The sequence below is a fragment of the Triticum aestivum genome, chromosome 4A (assembly GCF_018294505.1).
Source record: "Triticum aestivum cultivar Chinese Spring chromosome 4A, IWGSC CS RefSeq v2.1, whole genome shotgun sequence".
NCBI lineage: Eukaryota > Viridiplantae > Streptophyta > Magnoliopsida > Poales > Poaceae > Triticum > Triticum aestivum.
The window spans coordinates 384,867,386-384,885,556 of NC_057803.1; the positions used below are offsets into that span (position 1 = coordinate 384,867,386).

Consider the following 18,171-nt stretch of genomic DNA (forward strand, 5'->3'; position numbering starts at 1 on the left):
TAGATGTAGATGGGACTCCGGACCCTGGACTCAAACACACCCATCTGAATCTTGGCCCCAACCTCAAAGAAAAAAGAATATTGGCCCCGCATGTCAGCCAACACAGGCAATATATAAAATTTACCCGCTTCTCCCGTCCCGTGCTCAACCTGTTCCGACCTGGTTTTCCTCCAACCGGCGAACCAGCCAAACCCTAGAACGAACCGACCGAGCAGGCCATCGCCACCCCACGGACTCGCCGCTGCCGCTGCAGCTGTCGCGCCGCATGGCCGAGTACGAGGAGCGCTACGAGGGCAACTGCGACCCCGCCGCCGCCGCCGTCACCGGAGGTGCCCCGCCGACCAAGCCCTCCGGTTTCTCCGACCAACCCGACGGCCGCTCCCAGGTGCATTCCTCTGATCCACTTGATCCGAGTAGCGGTCTAGCTGAACCGTGGGTCATGTCCAGCTTGTGCGAGGTACATGCAGACTAGTGCTTCTTTGGCTGCGCAGATGTGTTGATCTGCGGAGATGTGTGCACGCCTATCTGGGCGCGGGGATTCTCGGTTGTTAGGGTCGGTTTTGTTTTGATTGGTGTCATATTCGTGGGCATGTGGGAGCGGCTACTTTTTGAAACTGCTGCGGCTCACTATTGATGTGGGATTACGTTTCTGATGTATACGTCTTGCTGCACTTTATTCTGTTGCTTCCCCCAAATTGTTTTTGTTAAGCTACTTGTATGTCATCCCTTGATGCATTGAACTCATAATCACATGCTTTGTTAAACTTTATTATCTTATTAGCTGTGAAGATCTATGTACAAGTTCTGGATTCTGCCTTAAAGACAATTTGTGGGTGTATTCCTTTGTTGCTTGTTTGAATAATGTCTTCAAGTGGTCCATTGATGGCTTTAAATAGTAAGTATTTTGTTCCTTCATGTATGGTGATCATATCGTCGTTGATGAAAGAATATCATTCTTATATTCTACTCCCTCTGTAAACTAATATAAGAGCGTTTAGATCACTAAAGATAGTGGATCTAAACGCTCTTATATTAGTTTACGGAGGTAGTACAAGAAATCTAACTAATATCTTCCTTTTGTCCCCAGCAGGAGGTACAGCCACATGAGGGAAGGTCCTCAAAATCTAGAGAGAGGGACAGAGGACGAGAGAAGGACAAGGACAAGGAGCGTGATAGAGAACATGGAAGAGATAGAGAAAGGGGCCGGGATAAGGACAGGGAGAGGGATCGGGGTGACCGGGACCGGGAACACGACCGCCACCATAGGGAGCACCGTGAAAGAAGTGAAAAAAGGGAGTACCATGAAAGAAGTGAAAAAAGGGAGCACCGTGAAAGAAGTGAAAAAAGGGAGCACCGTGGCCATTCTGATGACCATGATCGTCATCGCAGCCGTGGACGTGATGTTGAAAGGTACCATGTCTAAACTTCCATGGATTTAGTTATGTTAGTTCCACCATGCCTATTTCTGAGCTCTAGGTAACTACGTTGAAAAGCATCCGTCTCTGTTACTCAAGAGGCTTTTAATCTTTTGAAATTTTCCATGATGTAAAATTTGCTTGCCCTCATGTCGCCTTTTTAGGTGTTTGTTTTGAAGATACTTTTTGATTATGGTCTATGGTGTATATAGGAATTCTAGCATTATAGGTGTCCAGGCCTCTGGGTATGCTTTGTTTGAGCCCAAGTTCATCCTACCAAGTATTTGGTCAAGGGTTTGCTTGTTTATGTTTTGTCCAATATTGGCTAGAAAAATACTCCCTCCGTTCCTAAATATTTGTCTTTTTAGAGATTTCAACAAGTGGGATCACCATTTCAACGAATTAAGAGTGCACGAATTAATGTATGTTGCGTTAGAGATGCTCTCATGTCCAGATCAGACGTGGACCAATCTAGCAAATCCAGCAGCTACAACAATTTTGCTGATGTGCATGCTCGCATGCACAGCAAAATGGCTGTTTAATGACTTATGGGTTTTGTTTATATAAGATTATGTTGATAGGGCTAATACTTTAGAATTCTTATTTAGTTATGTATAAGGTCCTGCAGTATGTTACTCCCTCCATTCCTAAATATTTGTCTTTATTTCAACAAGTGATTACATACGAAGCAAAATGAGTGAATCTACACTCTAATTATGTCTATATACATCCGTATGTGGTAGTCCATTTGAAATCTCTAAAAAGACAAATATTTAGGAACGGATGGAGTATATAAGATGTTATGTCACCTGTGTTTGGGAGAAGTAAGAAAGAACCAATCTAAACCTCTCGCAGTCATGCTGTCTGGCTATCTTCAGCGCAGTAGTTATCCCATTGTGATTACAGGTTCACAACACATGTGCAAATTTGTCTAAAAAAGAACTTACTCATAATACATAATCTTGCTGGGTTCTATAAAATTTCACGATAGAAATGAGTTGTAGAGTAGTGTTTTGGAGAGTGAAGTCCAAATTGACATCTTTCAAAGTACTCAGAGGGAATATGCTTAACTTGGCGCGAGGTTTGCTTTTAATGTTGTTCCTTTGTGAGTGGCTACTTGCTAAAGGTTTATTGTAACCTTTGTGTGGATGGTGTTGAATTTTGTAAAATCTGTTTTCCTTTGCTAAAATGAAGGCTATGTTAATCAATTGTTTTTTTTGGGACAGAAATAGCCAAGTCATGTTTTCTGGAGAAATGTTTTGTTATCACAGTAGAATACTAATCTAGTATCCTCCATATACTCATCCTGCCTTGGTAACATCATCTTTTATACAAAAAACCTGTACTACTAATTCTATGAAATCTAATGTATTCTGAGATAAACTGGTAATGCAGAAGAGACCGTGACAGAGATGGCCATCGCAGGCATCGCTCCCGTTCCCGTTCTAAGGGTCGTGAACGCAGATCCAGATCTCGTTCGCGTTCTCGTTCAAAGAGGTATGTGTTGAATCTCTTCCAAAGGTTTATTATCTACGTTTAACATGTCAGCATTCTGAGGAAGACAAATCACCATTCCTTTCGAGATCCGTCACAGATACTATTCTCGTATGCTGTTCTTTCATTGTTTGCACTTAAAAAATCCATGCATTGGTTTCGTGCTTTCTGCTTGGATGTCAACTGCTAATACATTGTTTATCTGATGCAAATCTTTCCTGCATGATATGTTATTTGTTATATACCTTATGCTGGTTCTATTGTATTTCTCTAGTCTGCTATTTCCTGCTTGTTGAACTACTTATATAACTGCCTGCCGCACTGAAACAGCAAGCGGGTGAGCGGATTTGACCAGGGACCATTGCAATCCATTCCTATGGTTACTCCTGGCACGACCCCAGGTATGTGTCAAACAATACTGATGTTTCTAGTTTGCATTTTTACACGTATATGTTTCTATGGTTAGGACTAAAAAAGATGATCTGTTAAGGAACTGCTAATCAGCTGTTATGCACAATTGTATATTTACAAATAGCAGCTTCTGGAATGACTATGTACATCCGTTCATTTTCACTGCAATATCTATCCACATGCATTGCCATGAACTTGTACTAAACAGCCAGAATGCAAATTATTGTTCCTATAAATGTGGATCATCATTTATTTCAGAAAATGGTAGCACGTTCCAGTTCATAAATTTGTTGGTTCACAATCGAACAAATTATTGAAGATTTAGCTTTTGCTTGCGATTGTCTACGAGAAGTCTGGCAACTTTCCTCTTTGGCTTGTCACCAGAAATTGACTGAGCTATGGGAATTGGCCCATTCTGAGAACTGGAGCCCTACAGTTTAGTAGCAGTGGATGCTTTGGAAGGCTTGGTAATGATTGTTGTGGGAATGATATTTTCTTACAGAGAAGACTTGTAAATTTGCATTTTATTCCACGTTTTATACGGAACTGAGTGACTCTTCTTTTGCTGCTCTTGGTTTTTGTGTCTTTGTTTGTTTGTTTGTTTGTTTGTTGTGTTTTCATATTGGGTAGGAAAGCAATCTTGGACCACTTTGTCCATCATAAACCAATGGAAAAAGCGGACTACTGTAGCTTATTGTACAAGGAGAAAACAACTGGTTTGATATCTTGTTCGCCTTCAACTGGTAATCAGTATTACCTTATGGCTGTTCCATAATTATTGCTGTTAGTCCTTTGTCTCCTTGAACATGTGTCCATTCTCCATGTATTTTTATCTGAAATGGATCTATGCTAGATTAGTGTGGATTTCCATGATAATCACATGTATATCTGTAAGGCTCCTCTGATGAATTGCAGGTCAGCTGCCCGCAGTTGCCCCTCTTATTACTGGGATGCTTCCAAACATGTTTAATTTCACTGCTCCTACGCAGGTGACTACTATTTTCCTTTTAGATTGGGTTCTGTCACCAACTCACCACCAGGCAATCTGATTCACCCTGGTTTGTTACTTTTCTGGTGTTGACAGAATGAACCAAACTCTAGTATTTGATATGTTTCTACTCATAATTGTTTTCCTTCTATTTGCATCAGTTCAATCCTCTAGTTATGCAACCACAGGCCATGACGCAACAGGTATATGACTTTTCTTATTGCTTGTCTCCATCATATTTTAGTTTTGTTCCGTGATATAACGTCATGGTTAATCACCCTTATCCTAGGCTACCCGGCATGCTAGGCGTGTTTATGTTGGTGGACTTCCACCAACTGCCAATGAGCAGGTAATTACCTGGTTAACTTGTTTGTTTTCTTGACGGCCTATGCTTTTTTGGTCTGGGCTTTGTATTAATTTTGTATTCTTTCTGCAGACAGTTGCTATATACTTCAATCAAGTTATGGCTGCTATTGGAGGAAACACAGCTGGTCCTGGTGATGCTGTTCTTAATGTATACATAAACCATGACAAGAAATTTGCTTTTGTGGAGATGAGGTCTGTGGAGGAAGCAAGCAATGCAATGGCCTTAGATGGTATAATGTTTGAGGGAGCACCGGTGAAAGTTAGAAGGCCAACAGACTATAATCCTTCCCTGGCTGCTGCACTGGGTCCAAGCCAGCCAAACCCTAATCTCAATCTTGGTGCTGTTGGCTTGACACCTGGCTCAGCTGGAGGTTTAGAAGGCCCTGATCGCATCTTTGTGGGTGGCCTCCCGTACTACTTCACCGAGGCTCAAGTGCGGGAGTTGCTTGAATCCTTTGGACCGTTGCGAGGATTTGATCTTGTGAAGGATAGGGAGACAGGCAACTCGAAAGGATATGCCTTCTGTGTATACCAGGATCTTAATGTCACCGACATTGCCTGTGCTGCCCTGAATGGTATCAAGATGGGAGACAAGACCCTCACTGTTAGGCGAGCAAATCAAGGCACTTCTCAACCAAGGCCAGAGCAAGAAACCATCCTGTTGCACGCACAACAACAAGTGCAGATGCAGGTACACTCAGCTGTTGAAAATATATATTTTACAAAATGACAGTGAGTTTATATTTCCCTTCCAAATTTTGACCGTTGCTTTCTGACAGAAACTCGTGCTACAAGTTGGAGGCGCTCTACCGACAAAGGTGGTATGCCTGACCCAGGTGGTTTCAGCAGATGAACTGAGAGATGATGAGGAATACGAGGATATTTTGGAAGATATGAGGGAAGAAGGGCGCAAATATGGTAAACAAAATGAAATCCATGGACTTGCCTTCATCTTGTTTTAAACCCTTGCATTCTGTAATCATTGTGTTCAGTTACTGAACTTGTTTTGTTTTGTGTGTTGTCTTTTTGTGTGTCTTTTTTGTAGTCCACATAAATGCCATTGCAGAGTCTTTTGTAGTCCAACCCCATGCAATATTGGCAATCGGGCTTAACCTACAGAAGACACACTATTCTTTTTCAATTGGATATGATTGATCATATATCATGTATTTCTTGTTTATGTATGTACTCACTAACACTTGGACAGGTAACTTGGTTAAAGCTGTCATCCCACGACCTGACCCCAGCGGCGCTGCTGTTCCTGGAGTTGGAAAGGTGAGTTCTGATTTTGATCATACTCATTACTGATGTGTTGAGCAGGAACAAAATTATTTTGATCCATGGACTTTGTTGTCCGTGTTGCAGGTGTTTCTGGAATATGCAGATATCGACGGCTCGACCAAGGCGAAGGTCGGGATGCATGGCAGGAAGTTTGGCGGGAACCAGGTGGTGGCCGTGTTCTACCCTGAAAACAAGTTTGCTGATGGAGATTATGATGATTAGATGAAGTCCTCTGCTCAGTTGTCACCCGTGCCATGCGTTTGCTTAGTTTTCAAATTGAATCCTTTTTTAATCTGTTTGTGGAACCGTCTGCTCGATATATGGTATAATTTTATTTGTCATGTACATCTACCGCTGCTGCCCTTGCCTACAAGTACTGTATCCAAACTTGATCAGTGCTGGTATCTTCCCCTTACTGGATGTGGGAAAGGATATATAATGACTGATATTATGCTATTAAAGGATTGTAGGCATGTTTCAAATTATTACTGGACCTGTGGCATGGTTATGTGGTTATATTTGGTCACTTTGTTCATCAGTTCCAATCCTTTAAAAAGGTTACCACTTTGTTTCAAATTATTCAAGGAGGCTACCAGGCAAGACAAAAAATTAGACATTGGGTGTTGCAAAAAAGATTTGAAAATAGATCTTTTGCTCCGTCTTACTGCAGCGGCTGGAGCTATCTTCGCCTGCGTTACTTACTGGGCCTTGGTGTTGGTGTAGAGGATCGTTTCCAGCTTGTCGAGGAATGCCTTCACTGCCGGATCCATGGCTTTCAGATGCACGCGCTTGTCGGAGACTCTGTGTCTCCATGAATTTGCGCTAGATTGGGGCCGGTGAAGAGGGGTGGGTTGGTCTCTGATACAAGATGATAACATAGGGATAGTGTAGCATTGCCGATAGTTAGGTAGCACAAATACTCGATGTACATTCTCCAATCGCAATTACAGGTAGCGATTACAACGATCACATGAATTTTTCGAAAAGAGGCGCTTTATTACTTAAATGATTTAAGCATTACACCTGGTCTCTGCATAGCTAAGATGCACACATCAAACAATGTCCTCTTATTTAAATGAAAAATAATTAGAAGACAAAATACAAGGAAAACATGCAGTATCCGTATAACGCCTAAAGCGGAAGGGGGGCAATCCTAAGATCATGCTGTCACCCATGTTGGGTAAAAGTATCCCTCGCCGTAGCCTCCAATCATGCACACCTCTCCATAAACAGGTCTTGATTCTCCACAAGTTGTAGAGAGGATCATAAACGAAGAATTCCAGTACATCTGTAGATAACCTGCATAAAAAAAGTATTTTTATCGTTAAAAACCTTATCATTTCTACAGGGCCAAAGAGACCTAATAATGGCAAGCGCTCCCACCCTGAGAAGGATTCTAAACCTGTGATCAAATCCCATGTAGCCAGTTGCCAAATACATTAGCAACACTACAAGAAGAATACAAGCTAGAAGCTATTTGGGTGACTGATCATACAGAACGAGCCAATTTGCATTGGAAGAATAAATGTTTTATTGTCTTATCGTGGTGACAAAAGACACACTGCGGACTTTCATGCCAATTCCTTTTAATAAGGTTATCTTTAGTAAGAATGACTCCACGACGAAGATACCATGCGAAGATTTTATTATTAAGTGGTATCTTTATCTTTCAGATCTTCTTATTATTATCAACTGGCACATCAGACTGGATTAACGCTCTATACATAGACTCCACTGAGAACTGTCCATTCCCATGTAGGTTTCATCGGAATACATCAGACCCATGTGACAATTGCAGTGTGGACAGCCGCTGGAGCAGGATGTTCCACGATTGTAGTCTGGGTCCAAATAAATCCCTTCTGAATGTCACATTTGGGGGAAATGATTCCATTACCGTGGCGATAGTATCACCCTTGTGACGTACAATGTTGTATAGAGTCGGATATTGTTCCCGGAGAGTGGCATTTCCTAGCCTCCCAGAATCTAATTTCCGAGCCATCCTTAATCGAGAAAGATCCATAGCAAAAGAAATATTTCTTCGTAGCCATTAGACCCACCCAAAAGTGAGAATCCCCAGGCTTCCAATGTACTTGGGATACTGCCTTGGAGCCCACATATTTCCGTCTGAGGAGGGTTTGCCATACATCATCTTCCGTTAGTAATTTAAACAACCATTTACCGAGTACGGACCTATTCTTAACCTCAAGGTCATCAATGCCCAACCCGTCTTGGTCTTTGGGACGGCAAACCACACTCCATTTAGCCAATCGATATTTCTTTTTCTCATTATGTCCTTGCCAAAAGAATCTTGATCGGAAATAATCCAATCTATGTAAAACTTCTTTTGGCAACTAGAAGAAGGAGATCATATATAGTACCGTATTACTTAGTATTGAATTTATTAGGACCAATCTTCCTCCTAAAGACAGCAACTTACCTTTCCAACTGCTAAGTCTTTTTTGCAGCCTCTCCTCGACGTGTTTTCATTCAACATTTGCGAGTCTCCGATAATGTATCGGTATCCCCAAATATGTGATCAGAAACTGGCCCAACCCGCATCCGAACAGGTCGACGTACAAGTGAGCCTCGTCATGGGCCTCGCCAAAGCAAAACAATTCACTTTTATGAAAATTGATCTTAAGACCTGAGAGTTGCTCGAATGCTGATAAAATTAATTTCAGATTTCTCGTTTTCTCGATGTCATGATCCATGAAGAGAATTGTATCATCGGCATACTGAAGTATGGAGAGGCCACCATCAACTAGATGATTTACTACCCCATCAATTTGTTCATCAGCCTTGGCACTCAATCATGACTGCTAGCATATCCGCCACTATATTGAATAGCATGGGCGATATCGAGTCACCTTCTCACAATCCTTTCTTCGTTTAAAAATAGTGGCCAAAGTCATCATTGACCTTAATGGCAACACTGCCTCCTGAAACGAAGCTATGGATCATTGCGCACCACTCTGTAGAAAATCCTTTCATTCTGAGAGTTTGTTGAAGAAAGGGCCATTTGACTTTGTCATAAACTTTTTCAAAGTCTATTTTAAGTACGACCCCATTCAACTTTTTTCGATGTAATTCATGGACAATTTCATGAAGGATAACAACTCCATCTAGGATGTGTCTACCTTGCATAAAAGCTGTCTGTGAAGGACGAACCACATGTTTAGCAACCGAATTCAGCCTAATAGTTGCAACCTTCGTGAATATTTTAAAACTAACATTAAGGAGGCAAATATGTCTATATTGTTGTATCCTTTCAGCCTCATTAACCTTAGGTAATAAAATAATCTCACCGAAGTTTAAGCGAAACGAATCTAGTTGGCCAGCATGTAGATAGCTAAACAAGAGGAGGAGATCTGGTTTGATGACTTCCCAGAAGTTCTGATAGAACTCTGTGGGAAAACCATCCGGACCCAGGGCTTTGTTGTGCTCCATTAGGAAAACTGCCTTTCTAACTTCCTCCTCGGAGTATGGTGCTGTTAGAAGGTTGTTTTCCTCATCAGAGACCTGAGGGATGTCATCTGTTCGAGACTCATCCATCCAGAAGTTTCCTTCCTCTGGGGCTCTGAACAAATTTTTATAATAATTAGTGATACAAGATTTAAGTTGCTCATGTCCCTCAATTGTGCCCTCATCCTGTTGAAGTGAATGAATAAGTTTCTTCCGGTGTCTACCATTGGCGACGCCATGGAAATATCTAGTATTTGAATCACCTTTCAGGATAAATTGAGAGTTAGAGTGTTGGTACCATTTGAGTTCCTCTTCACGCAGCATGCTAGCTATCTGTGCATTCGATTGACTCTTGATCTCAATTTCATGCTTAGATAATGGCCTAACCTCTGCCAAAGCTTCTAATTCATCAATAATAGATGAAAGACGAAGCTTCTCCTTTTTGAAGATACCCACTGTATGCCTAGCCCAACCACCAAGGAATTTACGTAATGCACGCATTTTGTTATTCCATTTGTGTTTTGGGGTATGCCCGGCCACCGGTTTCTCCCATACCTTCTTGACCATGTCATGAAAGCCATCTCGGAGCAACCAACCAAGTTCGAACTTGAACTTGCTTCTATGCTGTGGTCGTGGCAAACCAGTAGTTAGAAGAATTGGTGTGTGGTCTGATATGGCCTCGATACGAGATAGAGCATGAACATACACCATAGAAAATTTAGATTCCCAGTCGGTATCCATTAAAACGCGATCTAGTTTCTCATATGTCGGTTCCGGAAGACTGTTTGCCCAAGTGAATTGTCTTCCAATCATGGAAACCTCTCGCAAATCGAGACTGTCGATGACAGTGTTGAAAAGGAAAGGCCAAGATCAGAGTTCTTGTGGGAGGAGAAAGAGTTGGAGCCAGGGGAAGGTAGGTAGGGGAGAGCCATCTCTTTGGTCTTGCATCTCTAAGTACTGGACTGCGCCAACAGTTGCGAGTTTGATCTCTAGACCAAGAGAGCCAGACTAATCCATTAATTTCCACACAGTGTGAGGTGATAGTAGGGGGCTAACAGATCTTGATGTAATACACCCTTCTTAGAGCATCTCTAGCAGACCCCTTATATCGCGGACCCTTATATCGCTTTTACAGCTCACGGAAAACCGGTTTTACGGGCTGGCACGGGTGGCGGCCGAATAGACCCCGTATAATCAATGCGTAAAAAAAAATATTCTTCGAATATACCTTTTCCTCTTCCTCTTCCTCATGCCAATTTAAAATCAACCGCCGACATACGTGTGGACGAGGAAGACACGGCCAGAATAGAGGCCAGCGGACGGACGGACGAGGGAGACGCGAGACGGCCACGACGGGGGCGACGGCCGGACTCAGCTAGCTAGCTTGCTTGCCTGTCGCTAGCTAGCTAGCTTGCTGGCATCGATTCAGCTAGCTACGCGGCCGTAGCTAGCTAGCTTGCCCGGATCGATTCAGCTAGTGCGGTCGTAGCTAACTAGCTAGCTCACATCGATGGGCGACGGTCGGGCGGACAGGCGGCGGCGGTGCGATCGCTGCAGGGGCGAGCTTCAAGGCATTGGCGGGAGCTGAGATTCCTCAACTGTCAACGTTGACTGCTATTCAGGCCCTAGCAAAATTGCCCTCAAAACTGAAGATTGAAGGGTATCGGGTTTGCATTCACAGGGTCATGTAATTTTTTTTAATTATCAGACGATTTTAAGGGGTCTGTTTCGGTCCGTTTTTTCAACTGAAACTGTTAAAAGCGGTTATTTTACATGTTTGACCACTTATACGGGGTCTGCTATAGATGCTCTTACTAATACAATGAAAAGCTGTACCGTTAGCATTTCGTAAAAAAAACCTTCAGTTTTTTAATCTTGAATATACTCTACTGTCGGTTTCAACTGAACTACTCACAATTATGTTTGGTTTTTAGCCATGCCAACAATCGTGGTGTGATAAAGAAGTGTGACCACTTTCACCTCATCATATCCTGCAGATTACAAGGACGAACCTATTAGAACCTCATAATGATTTCAGGTAACATTGACCAGCAAAAAAATAGTAAAACATGCATCCCTGAGCTCCAAGACACTGTTCTCACTTTTTCTTGATTTTTTGCCGGATTTTACTGACCCAAGCGATGGTGAAAAATTTAAAGTTGAATCCTAAAAGAAGTTTGCATGCATCCTTGTTCATGGTCAGTGCACATCCATCTTCCAGAAATATGGCAAATGGATGTTTCCTATAATTCCAACTCAAAGGCAGAAGATGAAATTATTTTCTCCGGTGCTGCTCATCCCCAAGGTATCTCCATATGATAGAGTATTCCACTAATATTTCAAGTAGACTGTGGTCCCTCAAAGATCCTAAGGTTGAGTAAATGCGATGAAATATCTTAATCTACAGTTTGCAGATGCAGATCCTCATGCGCATATCTATAGAAGTTGAGTAAATGCGATGAAAATTCTTGGTATCCTCATGCGCATATCTATAGAAATCACTGCTAGGTACTAGGGATCTAAACGCTCTTATATTTCTTTATATTTCTTTATGGAGAGAGTACCAAATATGGAGCACATTTTTTATATAGAATTAGTCAAATATGAAGGGGATGATCAAATGATAAGAATCCACTTTATTCAAGGGATTCTTTAGATAGAAAGTTTTTCTTGTGTGTGTTTAAAACTTTACAAAATTTAGGTGGGGTACCCCTCCCCCTCCCATCGATCAATGCACACAGCCACATGAGTCATTCTTGTTGGGTCGAAACATTTCAATTTATCATAAAAATGTACATATTCGATCATTATGTCAATACGTTCCCATACTATCATCACTCTTTCTAGATATAAACACTACCTCAAATACCCCTTGGCAATCCAATTTCCAGAATGTTTTTGTCCATAGCATACGTCTCTAATCCTGTAAGAACCCATTTGCTTTGAGATATGACACAACTTGATCAGCCATCGATTTAGGCGTGGCGCAGTCACTAGCTTTGCACTGTATCACTATCTGCAATGAGCGGTTAAAGGGCTCAATCAATGAAGTTAATACCCATCATCATACAACTAGGAACGTCTTACAGAGTAACTGGCAATAATACTACTATGTTGCTTTTGATAACATTTAGGTGTTCAAATATTTACGCTAACCTCACAATCGGAAGGTGGTTCATAAGGATCATCAATTCCAGTGAACCCTACGGATGATTTAAAAAGTAAGATTTGCGAAACATAAGAAAAAAGGGAAGTCTGTTGGTTCTTTCACCTTTAATTTTTCTAGCACGGGTAAGCTTGTACAAGCCTTTTGGATCCCTAGCTTCACATACTTCAAGTGGGACATTCAAAAACACCTATAGAAATACACTTCTCTATGCTGGTTACCTTAATAATAAGATTGACCAGATGGTTACAGTGTGTGTAAACATACCTCAATGAATGTAGAATTGTTCAGTAATTTACGACAAGCGCTTCGTTCACTTCTATAGGGTGATATCAAGCTAGCAATGCAGATCAAACCTGCATCTGCAAACAGTTTTGCTACTTCTCCTAAAAAATTGGACATAAACACATTTAGAAATGGTATAATTGCAAGGAAAAAAATGATCACAGTATTGAGATTTCTCAACGGACCAAACATACCTACTCTGCGTATATTTTTAGCAAGGTCCTTTGCTTTGAAACAAAGGTCTCGGTTCAACCCATGCCTCAGATTGTCACCGTCTAGAATGTAGGTCAATGACCTCTGGAGTGCAGCTCGTGACCCAGTGTGCATGCTAGTGTGCTTTTGCCTGAAGTATAATGTTGAGATCTTACAAAGATATTAGAGGCTTCACAGTTTAGTGTATGACTGACTTGATCAGCTCGTAAATACCTGAACCACTTAACCCCGCTATCCACACAACATAACCCTTCTGGTTTAGCAATTTCTGCCTCTCAAACTGCCCTATTGGACAGTCATGCCAAAGAATGTTTGTCAATTTCCCAATAGTTGAGGTCAGAAGCTTGTCGATACCTGGTAATTTCAGGCTCGTAAGAATCTTGAAAAGATAAATCTTGTATTGTAGAATGCTACCAAAGATAATCACGTTTGGCATATAGTGTTGATTGTGACCGCCTGTCTAATACTCCCTCCGTTCACTATTATAACTTGTGATGTTTTGGACATGCCATATTTGGAAAATGATGATTATGTGCAGGGTAAATGATTCGAGTGGCCTATGTTATGCCGGAATGTTGATTCATTTCCGTTCCGGTGAATTTCAGGCGCTTGATATGTCCACTTTTTAGCAAAGGTCATGCCAAAATTTTCCGTGAATTTTGGCATAACTTGTGCTAGAAAGTAGGCATATCGAGTGCCGGGAGTTGCTGGGAAACGACATTCCAGCAAACATAGATATTTTTTATGTCATTTCTCATTTTTTTTCATAGTTTTAGAATTAAACGAGGAGACTTAATCATAGGAAACATGTCAAACAACGAAGACACCGAGCCTTTTGACCAAGATGCAGACGAGATGGATTATGATGGTGAACAATAGTACCTCGACTTTTTGTTTACTATGAACAGTCAAGGTTTGCAGGTTGGCCTCGATGATGATACTGACGCCGACATCGACACCGACGGTGCCGGCACCGATGGCAGCACCGAGACCGGCGGGGAAGGTACCGACGCTGATGCCGCTACCGAAAAGAAGAAGCAGAAGAAGCAGAGGATACGAAAACCTAACAAACTCGGCATTGGACGACTGGTGATCACAAAGATGGCACCCGGCAAGTTTGAGCCATTAGAGCCGGAAGAACCTCGCAAGTGCTATGGGAACCAAGTAGGATGCATCCTACGGGAATGCGCGAGCATCAACGACGATGACTTAAGGAGTAAAGAACATTTGAGGCAGTTGCTCCTGACGAAGTTGCACAAGAGATTCAAGTTCCCCGACCGGGTTGATAGCATAGAACAACCGTGAGATGATCTGAAGATGAAAAAGATTAACAATCACTCCATGGGCATGTTCAACAATGATTTGGCCTCCTGGAAAAGGAGGGTGAAACGAGCTATTGAGGCCGAGGAACCCCTGTCCAAGATTCTGGAGGAAAATCCGACACTTACGGAAGAGGGGTTCGAAAAGTTTAAGGACACTTGCGCTACCGAGGCAGCCAAGGCTAAGGCTGCGAAATTCAAGAGCCTCCAGCAAAGGAACATAGGGAAGCATCACCTCGAAAGCCGTGGCTACCTCGGTAAAAGGCCCATATGGGATAAGGAGGATGCGGAACGTGAAGCCGCGGGTCTCCCAGACCCCTTCGCGAAGTTCACCAACCCCTTGGAGCGTGACTTCATCAGGGCCCACTACAAGTGGGACAAGGAAAAGAAGGTTTTTTACATGGAACATATCACGAGGAGATTGATTAGAATACTGGTAATTATTCTTTTACCATCTTACATTTAGCTCCAGATCAAGTCGACTACACATTCGTAAACATTTCACGTTCCTTCTGCAGGAGAAGCAACACCAGCTTGTAGCTGAAAACCCTACTTCTCTGATGAGGCCCAAGTGGGACACCCGTCTCAACCGGGCATTGGACGAACTTAAGGGACTCCCTTTGGGACAGCGGTGTGACGCCCCGAGACTGATGTGCCAGGTGTCTTCCAGTTATTTCCCTGACGTTGCCATGTCATTCGCTTGCGTGTTGCATCTTGTCATGTCATCATATGCATTGGATCATCATGTTTTCAAACTTGCATCCGTCCGGGTTCCCCCAGTTGCGTCCGTTGTCCATTCTGAGCCCAGTCGGGGCGATCGGGGACCTAGCAACAGGGGTGGTCTTTCTTTATTTTGGTTCCGTAGTCGGACCTTGATTGTATTCTGGATGATGTAATGCTATATTCATGTAGTGTGTGAAGTGGCGATTGTAAGCCAACTCTTTACCCCTTTCTTGTTCAGTACATGGGATGTGTAAAAATTACCCCTCTTGCAACATGCCTACCATGCGGCTATGCCTCTAAGTCGTGCCCCGACACGTGGGAGATATAGCCGCATTGTGGGTGTCGGTGTCAAAACCGGTGGATCTCGGGTAGGGAGTCCCGAACTGTGCGTCTAGGCCGGATGGTAACAGGAGGCAAGGGACACGAAGTTTTACCCAGGTTCAGGCCCTCTTGATGGAGGTAAAACCCTACGTCCTACTTGATTAATATTGATGATATGGGTAGTACAAGAGTAGATCTACCACGAGATCGGAGAGGCTAAACCCTAGAATCTAGCCTATGGTATGATTGTTGTTCTGTATGTTGTCCTACGGACTAAAACCCTCCGGTTTATATAGACACCAGAGAGGGTTAGGGTTACACAAAGTCGGTTACAATGGTAGGAGATCTACATATCCGTATCGCCAAGCTTGCCTTCCACGCCAAGGAAAGTCCCTTCCGGACACGGGATGAAGTCTTCAATCTTGTATCTTCATAGTCCAAGAGTCCGGCTGAAGGCATAGTTCGGCCATCCGGATACCCCCTAATCCAGGACTCCCTCAGTAGCCCCTGAACCAGGCTTCAATGACGATGAGTCCGGCGTGCAGATTGTCTTCGGCATTGCAAGGCGGGTTCCTCCTCCAAATACTCCATAGAAGATTCTAAACACAAAGATAGTGTCCGGCTCTGCAAAATAAGTTTCCACATATGGCCATAGAGAGAATATTATTTACACAGATCTAATCCGCTGACGTATTCCGTAGTGCGACATCGCACCACGGCCAAGCCTTTATTCGAATCATTTTATTATCCCACCTAAGCGCGTCATGCGAGGCAGTTTCCTTGGCACGTCTTGTTAAAGCAGAGATCGTGTCCCCTTATTCCGGGATTCTCATCAATACGGGCGTGGGTAACCCAACCGCTTCTAGGACTCCTAGACTATAGGCAAGTCCAAACAGCCACGGAGAGGACGCTTGATATTCACCCTCTTTATAAAGGGATAAGGCTCTTACTTTTTTTCCCTCCCGTGCTCAATCGAATTCTTCCCCCACCTCAAGCTCAAACACCCAAGGTTCAGGTCAGGTGCTCCGAACCTCCAATTATGTCCGGATCTAGCCTTCAAGGCTGATGGGTGCCTTCCTCCGTCACGGAAGAAGACATCAAAAAGTTGAGGGAGGCCAGATATCTGACCGCCGAGGTTGTGCATCGGCTTCCCGCCCGAGGGCAGGCCGTCCCCTCCCCCGAACCCAACGAGAACGTCGTGTTCGTCTCCCACTTCCTCCGAGGTCTAGGCCTTGCTCTAGATCCTTTCGTCAGGGGTTTGATGTTTTATTACGGGCTAGATTTCCATGATCTAGCTCCGGACTCCTTTCTTCATATCACAACATTTATTGTCGTGTGCGAGGCCTTCCTCCGGGTTACCCCTCACTTTGGCCTGTGGCTCAAGACCTTTGAAGTAAAGCCGAAGATGATCGAGGGGCAACATGCAGCATGTGGAGGTGCCTCAATACGCAAGATGATGGGAGCTCCATGGCCCAAAGGTTCCATTCCAGAGGTGTCTGAATTGTGGCAACAGGAGTGGTTTTACATCACGGCTCCTAGAAGTGCCAAGTGGGCGGCCGCCCCTGTTTTCCGCTCGGGCCCTCCATCACAACTGATGTCATGGATCAGCAGAGGTCTGAGCCGGGGTCCAGCCAAGGACGTGCCTATACTGCAAAGCCGCATTCGATATCTCTTCAATGGAGATTTTAGTTTGGTTGCGGTAATACAAGTTATGCTGGTTTGTCAAGTCTAGCCTTGCAAACGCCGGCCCCTTCGCTTGTGGGAGTTCAATCCCGAGGGACCGCGTGTCATTCAAAATTTCCTCGGCCTGACGCACGAGGAGATGTACAAGTCATTCTTCGGACCTCAGGTAGAGTGTCCGGAAATCACCGAGGACGTGGGCCTGAGTAGTAACCGCGCCACCGAACAGGTAAGTAATCTTCCAACCAAACATACTATCTCTCACTTGTTACGAAGTTATTTCTGAGAGTTCGCTTTTTGACTAGGGCTGGTTGACAAAGGCGAAGTTGATTCGGTGTTCGGTCCCCCTCCCTGAGGGTTTGGAGAATCCGGTATTGGAAAAGATGCTCCAGGTCGCACCTTGCCCGGAGCCCTTGAAAGAAGATACTAGGGAGGATAATACGGGCGGACGCGGGCCCCCAACGCTGCCCACTCTAACCGAGGGAGCGAGCGTCTCCATGAAGGAAGACGACCGGAGGAGGAAAAGGACTGCGCCCGGGGATTCGGAAGCCGAAGCTTCCAAACGGGAGAAGAAGTCTCCCACAGAGGGTCCTACCTTGGGGGGTGCTTTTGCCGCACAAAGTCCGCAGGGGGATCAATTCTCCAGCGAGTCGTAAGTGACCCGAAATACTTTAATAGTACAGGTATGCCCTCTTTTTCTTCTGAGAAAATAACCACCTCATTTATTTTTGCAGTTCGGGCCTTAGCCCCTCGCAAATGAGCTCGTCTTCGGGGGATCTTCTTCCAGAGATGATGGAGAGCGAAACGCCTCCTCCGGACTCCTCCGCTCCGGAAGCGGGTGACGCCGAAGTGTCATCGCGGAGGGCCTTTCCGAGTCCGGTGAGGCTAGAAGATAATCCCATTGACCCCCGAAGCTCCCAGTGTCCGGCTCCCGAAGAGAGCAGACAAAAGGGGCCGGCACCGTCTGGTGTGCGATCGGATGTTCTGAGGGGGTTGGTGGGGTGAGCGGCCATCTCAGATGAACACCATATGCTGATGAATACGATG

At 43.9% G+C, this 18,171-nt stretch overlaps 1 protein-coding gene and 1 pseudogene across 1 annotated transcript; one reads left to right on the plus strand and one right to left on the minus strand.

The window, feature by feature from the left end:
- The first annotated feature begins 107 nt into the window (after positions 1 to 107).
- LOC123086149 (splicing factor U2af large subunit A) lies at positions 108 to 6,440 on the plus strand. The gene is made up of 11 exons (XM_044507861.1): positions 108 to 385; positions 1,088 to 1,410; positions 2,811 to 2,912; positions 3,240 to 3,310; positions 4,236 to 4,309; positions 4,470 to 4,511; positions 4,598 to 4,657; positions 4,745 to 5,365; positions 5,454 to 5,592; positions 5,882 to 5,949; positions 6,040 to 6,440. The coding sequence occupies exons 1-11, from the start codon at positions 266 to 268 to the stop codon at positions 6,175 to 6,177; spliced, it is 1,758 nt and encodes a 585-aa protein (XP_044363796.1). The 5' UTR covers positions 108 to 265; the 3' UTR covers positions 6,178 to 6,440.
- Positions 6,441 to 12,334: 5,894 nt separating this feature from the next.
- The window catches only part of LOC123083820 (adenylyl-sulfate kinase 1, chloroplastic-like), a 69,409-nt pseudogene continuing 63,572 nt past the window's right edge, over positions 12,335 to 18,171 (minus strand).

Bases quoted from the DNA above. Each gene is read 5' to 3' on its own strand.
- LOC123086149 (XM_044507861.1), top strand. From the start codon at position 266: ATGGCCGAGTACGAGGAGCGCTACGAGGGCAACTGCGACCCCGCCGCC. The intron at 3,311-4,235 runs GTATGTGTCAAA...GATGAATTGCAG, and splicing joins TACTCCTGGCACGACCCCAG to GTCAGCTGCCCGCAGTTGCC. The intron at 5,950-6,039 runs GTGAGTTCTGAT...TCCGTGTTGCAG, and splicing joins CTGTTCCTGGAGTTGGAAAG to GTGTTTCTGGAATATGCAGA.